General features: G+C 42.0%; 1 protein-coding gene across 3 annotated transcripts; it reads right to left on the minus strand.

Moving 5' to 3' along the window:
- Positions 1-1170: 1170 nt before the first annotated feature.
- On the minus strand, positions 1171-7478 carry lig4 (ligase IV, DNA, ATP-dependent). 3 transcript variants are annotated; one of them, XM_078165638.1, is made up of 4 exons: positions 7397-7464; positions 6832-6915; positions 3433-5503; positions 1171-2968 (listed from the first exon to the last, which is right to left on the minus strand). In XM_078165638.1, exons 3-4 carry the CDS (start codon positions 5493-5495, stop codon positions 2305-2307), a joined length of 2727 nt encoding a protein of 908 aa, XP_078021764.1. In that variant the 5' UTR covers positions 5496-5503; positions 6832-6915; positions 7397-7464; the 3' UTR covers positions 1171-2304. The 3 variants fall into 3 exon arrangements, with proteins under 3 accessions (XP_078021764.1, XP_033472180.1, XP_033472181.1); XM_033616289.2 differs by lacking the exon at positions 6832-6915 and having other exon boundaries at positions 7397-7478; XM_033616290.2 differs by lacking the exon at positions 7397-7464 and having other exon boundaries at positions 6832-6934.
- Between the last annotated feature and the right edge of the window lie 683 nt (positions 7479-8161).

An 8161-nucleotide genomic window follows, 5' to 3' on the forward strand; every position in this document is an offset into this window, starting at 1 on the left:
ACGAGTGATTTGTCCATCTGACATTTCAACAACAACCAGTTTACGCAAAAGTGGATGTTGGACAAATACAAACAAATATTAATGAACTTTCTGAGCAGTTATTGGTGAGGCTTAAGATGGAGCTCGATTCTCTGTTGTTTTGATTGAATTTCTTCCTAGAGGATGGGCCGTGCTAATTGCTGCAGACAAACCTCCCCTGCAGCCATGAGCCGCCTGTGTTTAGTCTAATTTTTTTCAGCTAAGTGCATACAGCCGCTGGTTGTCTCAGGGCTGCTTCCACACCATTTGTTTCTGCTTGTGTCCAGCGTGCTCTGCTGGTACCATCTCTCCAGTCGCTACAGCCGGCTTAATTAGAGCATTTATCCCATTAGGACATGGTATTTCTGCAATGCTAGCTTTCAGTGGCTGTTTGCTGTTTCCATCTCCTGATCCTTAGGACTGATAATCTGCTCCAAGACAAACAGTTGTGCTGCAGCGACACAATGCATCCTACACGCAAAGCCACGCTGAAATAAGCACTAGTTGAATACCTCTAATTAAGGCCTGTCAATCAAACACTCACTCGCATCACCTGGAAATAGTCCAGAGTGGGCGATGGGTTACAGAGTGCTAACTGAGGCACAGTATTGATTTGTTTCCGGTAATGAAGATCATTTTGTTGTCTTTGACAAAAGCTGTACAACTCTTACATAAGCCAAAGCCAAGAATGTCTCAAAGGTACAATTTTAATTAATTTCTTTAACAAAATTACAAACCCTACAGGGAACACTACAACATGTCGACGAGAGCCATTATTCACAGTATATGATTGAGAACAGGTACCTCATCACTTTTACTTTGGAAATGTATTCATGCGGCATTTACGCACAACAATGCCCAGGGCACCACAGGCAGCTACCTGCACCCTAGAGGCGATGGTAATGAAGGTTATAACATATCAATGAGTCCCAAGGCGCATTGGTGACATTTTTGAAGACAGGAAAACACGGCCACATCTTTGCTGGAGGGCCTTGAGCTGAACCGGTTTTAACGTACCCCTGTGGTGTCCCTCGGTCTCTCTCTGCCAGCTGAGTGCATGCCGAAGAGCTGAGGCAAAGGCCATCCCTCCACACAGATGCTTGTTTTAACTTAATCGCCAGTTTTTTTAAAACAAGACTCCAGTCAGAGCAGTTCAGTACTTTAAACCAATTCCAGATATTTATTAGAGTTGTATTCAACATGTGATTACACAGACATAAATGCACAAAGGCACAGGTCAGAGGTCAAGACTCGATACAGTAATCCGATTTATTTGCCTTCACCAAATTCACACACAAAGTTCAGTTTGTTCATCACTAAAAGTACTGCTAGGCCTTAGAAACCTGATGATGGCATAGTGATGTTAAAAGCTTTCTCTCAGTTTGGGCTTCAGATGTAAAAATCTGATCAGTAACTCAGACTGCAGATGTGGAGCTTAAAAAAAGCTTTTAGAGGAAAGGGAGGTCTGATGAAAGATACCATCCAGCTGCATTTCAGAAATGCCGGATTCGATTTTTTTGCAGCTTGACTCATAATAGGGACGACAGTCAGGATACCTCGGCCTCAGCTGCTTCAATTTGGACCATTCGAGTCCCCCAATTCTACTTAACTACAACACCACATTGATGGAGTGTCCCCTCAAAATTGAAAAATAAGAATAGGCCTATTTTAGACTGTTAATGGTGGAATATCCCCTGGCTGCTGCGCTCTCATCAGATTCCCCAATGTGGACTGAAATTTACACCAGTATCATATCTAACTACAGGACAACAAAGCAGCTTCATTTAAGAGACAGTATTCTTATATTCCCAGATTCCAGTTCTCAGAATGAAACCCCTCAATCTGTTAAAGCAGAAAACCTATTTTCCTTTCCATAAAATGTGTTAATAACTAAAAAGTTTAAAGAGAGGGTAATATCTAAAAAAACAGAATAATCAGCTTCACTATTTGAATATTTCATAATGCAATTCTAACTTTTAAAATTCAATATCCAATCATTGCCTTCCGGTCTTTTACATTGGCCTATTAACTTAAAACTAATATCAAGCAGCCTTAATCACTCATTAAGAAGACCAAAAATAAATCTCATAAAGTTCGCATGAAAGCCCTGACAATTAACAAACCTGTAATGTACAGTGTAGTTATAAATCACATCACTTACCTCACCCTTAACAGTGTTTTTGACTGTTTTTACTGCTAATCTTGTTGGAAATTAATTAAAATGCAAGCTATATGAGTATTTCTCTCCAGTGTCAACCTAAGCCTTGTGTATGTATCACCAGAAAATCAAACTAAGTAGTCATTGTCATTCATCAGATACCCTGCTTTGATAGAGTCAGTCACCCATGAGTCTCTTACGATCTTAAATTTCTTCCGGAAGCAGCGCCTCAGAGTCCTTAACTCCAGAAGTCTTGTTTCCTCTGTGATAATGACATGAGAGACTCCTTCCTTTAACTTCTGCACCACCTTCCCTCCATGGTATCGAAACTCCAGCGCCCTGATGTCCAAACAGGTGGCAGGTATGGCGGTTTCCGGGTCTCCTATGTCGGCGTAGCCGTCCATGTAAACCTCGAAGGGTCTGAACATGCTGGTGGGAAGGTCCTCCCAGCCATACCGCTGCTCCACCTGGCTGATGTTCACCGCCGCATCTGCGTTGCTGATCCGGTCAAACACCTCCTGCAGCTGCTGCTCGTCGGTGTCCACAAAGTAGCTGTCGCCGTAGCTGTCATACTCCTTGGCAAAGTGCTCTCTGGTGGAGGGTGACATGTGGATCATGTGACGCGGTTGCCACGGGACCACTTCCTTCTGGTCAAGGCACTCCAGCAGCCAGGCGGCCCACACCACATCGTGCTGGTTGCAAGAAACCAGGTTCTTCACGCGCATGTTCTCCACGCCGGCAATCACGCAGTAGGTGTCCCTTCCTGGGTTTTGAACCACGATACCTCCACACCTGATAAGAAGAACACACCACTTATCGGTTAATTGGTTATTCAGAATACCTTAAAACATGACGATGTGACTGTTACAAGAAAAAATAACTGAAAAGTTTAACTCATAGATAATAAAATGCACCATTGGTCAATACAGTACACTGCTACAGCCTCACTTGGTCTGACCTGTAGCTAATGGTGGCTAATGTTAGCGAATGTTAGATAGACATTACTGTTTGACATCACCGAGCCACATGGTTGACTTCACAACTCTTCTCTTGTTGTAATTATGCTCCACAGATTTCTAACTTTAAAGGGTAATTTTGGTATTTTTCAACCAGGGCCCTATTTTTCCATGTTTTTGTGTCTGAGTGAGCAACAGGAACACCAATTTTTGAGTTACTTAGATACAAAAACATAGAAAAATATGGTTCAGGTCAAAAAGTTACCCTTTAACTGACAAAAAAGGCTTTTCTCATGTTACCTGGCCACGCCCTTTTCCAGCTCTGCCTTGGGGTGATCCTCTGTGCCATTCAGGATACAGAACTCCACATCCTCAAACATATCTGTCTCCTTGGTAACCCCAGAGAGGTCCTGGGGCTTAAAGTGGTCGATGATCCCCACCACCTTCTTGGGTTTGACTGGCAGCTTGCGCTTCTTCTTCTGCGGTTCGTCACCATCGATGCAAAGGTGCCGTGAGGCTAGCTTCCCAGATGCCTTACTGCGGAACTGATCCAGCTCTGCCAGAGTCATGCACTGGTGCCACTCCTTGTCATCGCGGATCTTCTCGATCCTGGGGAAACGCAGAGTGCAGTTGGTTTTATACATGTCACTTGAGACTATTTCAGCCGCCCGGACCTGGATGATGACCGAGTTGCAGGGTTCGATGTAGGCTTCTGGTTTCTCTGTGCCACACAGGATGGATGCGGGAGGGTCATTTTTTCGATAGACTTTCCAGTGCTTGGCTAGCCTTAAACCGAGGTCATACAGCTCCTTCATGGTGTAGCCAGAGCCGATGCGACAGAGAGTGTGGAAAACTGAGGGCTTCTCGCCAGGCTTTGGAGCTTCGGCAACAGCACATAAGAAATGGGACATCATACCACCACGTCTCCCTTTCCCCCAATAGCCACCAACAATCAGCAGGTCGAGCTCATCCATCAAGCCGTCCACATATTCTGGCTTGATTTTCAGCCATCCCTCCCCCCGCTTGTCTGGTATGTATATGGACGAAGGATCCTTCACCATGATCCCCTCTTCTCTGTTGTCAATGGCGTCATTGAGCGCATTCACTACCTCCTGCATGGTTCTAGCGTCGGCCTTTGGAACCAGGTGCATCCTCCCCTTGACTGGAGTGAAAACTGTCTCAAGAGTCTCGTAGCGCTTCTTCAGTGTTTCCCTGCCAAGCTTCTGGTCATTGACCAACAACACATCAAACACGCAGAAGCACGTCTGTAGCTCAGAGTCGTCCATGAGTTTCTTGATGTCAAATTTGCTCCCCTTCTGCATGAAGGCCTCTGTGGTCGGATTGTACGCCATCATCTCACCATCGAGGATGCAGTTTACAACATGGTTTTTAAAAACGTTGTGGATGTAAGGTGTGAGTGAGCCCTCCAGTGGGGATCCTCCAAACTGCTGGGTGTACTCAAAAGCATTTCTGCTAAAGTACTTGTACACGTCCCCGTCTTTGTGCAGCTGTATACGCTCTCCATCCAGTTTGGTCTGAATGTAAAAAGGACTGTTTCCCATCTGTTTCTCCACAGTGCGGATGTTGGCCACGGCTGCCAACATTGGCTTGAAAGCAGAGAAGAGTCCGATAGAGACTTCGCTTAAAGACACGGAGGGGTTGTGGAGCTGCTGGCATACCTTGTTTAAGTCCGTGTTGACATTGTAGAGCTCAGCAGCATCCGGGTGGAAGACCTGGAGAACAGTTTCTTTGCTGATCCCGAGCTTCATGTCCTTCAGAATCATCCTGATGAGCCACTTTTGCTCGAGAGCTGTGCTCTGGGTGATGAGGTGCAGCAGACTCTTTTTCACAAGATCCTTCTGCTTGCTAGCGTTATTGATCGCCACCGAATCCAGAAAGTCATTGACTTCTTTGATGCTGAGGTTTCCCTGGCTCGTGCACCGTTTCTTCAGCACAAAGTACGCCATGTTGGCAAAGTCTCCAGCATCTCCTTGGGATGTAGTCGGAGCACGGTAGTTCAACAGTTTATTGGCCTCTGGACCGTTCTTTGGAAGTCCTAATACATCGATGTAGAGTTTAGCTAACATGTTCTCTTTGATGCCATATGCCATACGCTCTCGTTCGAAAGGCGGCACTATGAGGCGCATAGCTGGGTAGAAGGAGTCTGTTGTTTTGGGGTTGTCCTTGTGGAGCACAGAGTGAAAGTTCCTCCATGACTCAATGAAATCCCTAAGGATCTTGGATTTATCTGGACGGAGTTTAGACTTCTGGATTTTGTCTAAAGTGGTACAAAGGTGAAGGAAAGGAACCTGAGCAGCAACAGAGGGCTGACCTGCAGCAACGCTTTTAGAAGTTCCCTCCATGGTGAAATCTGAAATACATGTCAAAGATTTTTTTTAAAAAAAGAGCCTGGTAGTAGATTAACAATTCACTTTGCAGTTTGTGAATTCTGTCCAATAAATGAATGAATCAGTTAATTGACAGAAAAATAATCAGAAACTGTTTTGATGTAAGACAGGCGCATGTAAGCATGTAACAGCAGACCACTGTTTGTGCTTGTTATACTTATTGTATTATGTGTGGTGACTGAATGAAAAACACGACACACTGTCAGAATGGATTTATCTTTGATGGGCATTTCACTTTTTTCTGACATTATATAGACCAAATAATTAATCTGCTAATCAAAAATTTTATCAGTAGCTCAATCGATGAAAAATAATCATTAGTTGCAGCTCTTATTATTTTGCTTCTAAAGGAGATAGCGCAGTCATATACCAGTTGACAGGTCAGGGGTTCAATCCCTGGCCATACAGTGTCTGATGTCTGATTTTAGTGTCCTATCTATCTACATGGTCTAAATGTAAAGGATTGGATTGATATCATCAGTATTATGTAATATATATATTAGCCATTTCAATATATTGAATGAGGTGGAGGAGATGTTTTTAGTTTCAACAATCAGAACTGCCCTTTGATCATTAACAGAGACTATGGCTTATTATAATGTCATCACAGAAAACAACTGGGGATTGGTACAAGCCAGATAAGTGTCTCTTACAGATGAAAGTAACCAGAAAATTAAAAACCTGGTGTTTTTTTTCACCTTTCTGTTTTTGTCAAACAAGTGGCCTTTCTTGTTTCTGTTTGATAGCCTTTATTATAACACAAATAAAAACTGAGAATTGGGCAAGAGCTAATAAGTACAGAAACCCAGAATATGCCCCAAGGATGACATAGAGTATTTTGCTTGACAATATGGAGAAAATCCATTTTCACAATTTTTTTTTTTTTTTTTTTACCAAATACGTGGATGTCTATATTGCAATAATATTGTAGGGTTGACTATTGGTGGTTTCACAAAATATTCACACAATGAGATTTTTGATAAATAATCATCAGTAATGTGGATATAATGACTAGCCTAAGTGGTCTGCAGCCTTTAAAACAAGGAAAAGACAACACTATATTCAAAGTATAGGACAATATCTAGTCTCATATCACAATACTGATATATTAATCAGGCCTGATAGAGTATAAGCTCTCAGTAGTTTGCTTACATCGCTTTGGTGCCCACTTATCTGCATCCTCTCTCCTGAAACTTAAAGATAAAGACGAATGTACACTATAAAACTGAACTCAACAATCATGGTATGTGCCCTAAAGACACATTACCCGAATCAAATTAAGATTTCTTACTAGTCCACTTCAGAGTCAGTTGCAGGTGATGAGTCCCCCGAGATCAAACTTCAACATGTTCTGACATGTCTCAACTGTTTCAATCTGACAGGCAGCAGGCAGAATAACAGCTAAACTAAAACCAAACATGTAACTTAACATGGTTGTAAATATGGAAAAACAATACAAGGTTAAACACTGATACGAAGTAAAGCATCTTGTATTGGGTTTAAACTACTAAACTACATTTTAATGTGATTACAAGAACACTTCCTGCTGCCACTTAACTTTCAGAATAAAAGCATCTGTTCACGTCTGTGCTGTACAGGCGTGTCTGCCCAGGTAACTTACAGACATTTGCCCACAAACAAGGTATAATTTAAGCGTAATTTATGTTTTAATGGCAGCTAAATGTCATGTTCCGTTCACACACAACAAAACGCGAATAAATTAAGCGTTTCATTTTCGCCGCAGTTTTATTTTAAAAACAGACCAGCAAAGTCGTAAGTATTAAACTGGAGCTAAATTTAATGAACAACACGATACATACTAACAAAATAATTAAATGTATAAGACTTTTTGTTACCTTATTCTCCAAAGAAGAGGTAATTACTTTCAGACTTCTCACCACCAGCTACATATTGACCACTTCCGGGTACTCAACCTAAAGACCGGCAAGGAAAACGTTCCGCCGGAAACAAGAGCGGAACCCTTGTTGCCCTACAATGTTGACGCGTGTTTTAAAGCTTAAATATGATTTTACCAAAATATAGTCTCATTAAGCTCAAATTTCACACTTTAAACGCGTCGGTTTTGTATATTTAATCTGACATGTCTCGTTTTTGATCGTATTATTATTAATATTATTATTTAATTGAAGTTTCTGCTCTGTATTTGTGATCCACAGTCTGATTAATTATAACATGTATATGTGTGTTTATTTGCATATGTGTGCTGAAGCATGTGCACAGAGCATGTGTGCATGTGTGTATATATTTACTTGCCCATTTGTTCAGATGCATGTTTATATTTATTCACATTTATGTATATGTATTTGCTTTTATCACCTTGTTTTACCACATTACTGTCACGTCATTCATCTGTTTTATTGTCTCGTGAAGTACTTTGTATCATCTGCATTGAGAAGTGTTTTATAAATACATTTATTTCTGTTATAATTATGAAACTGTGTTGAAAATTCCCTGTGGACATAATCTAGTTGCTCCTGTGGTCCACAGCAGAGGGCGACACTGAGGTGCTGCAGTGCTGAGGAGGTGCAGGCAGTGAGGTTGTTTACCATCATGGGTCTGGAGCCACTGAGCCAGTAGTCAGCTGGTAGTGACAGATAGGA

This window comes from Epinephelus lanceolatus, chromosome 24, assembly GCF_041903045.1.
Source record: "Epinephelus lanceolatus isolate andai-2023 chromosome 24, ASM4190304v1, whole genome shotgun sequence".
Classification (NCBI taxonomy): Eukaryota; Metazoa; Chordata; class Actinopteri; order Perciformes; family Serranidae; genus Epinephelus; species Epinephelus lanceolatus.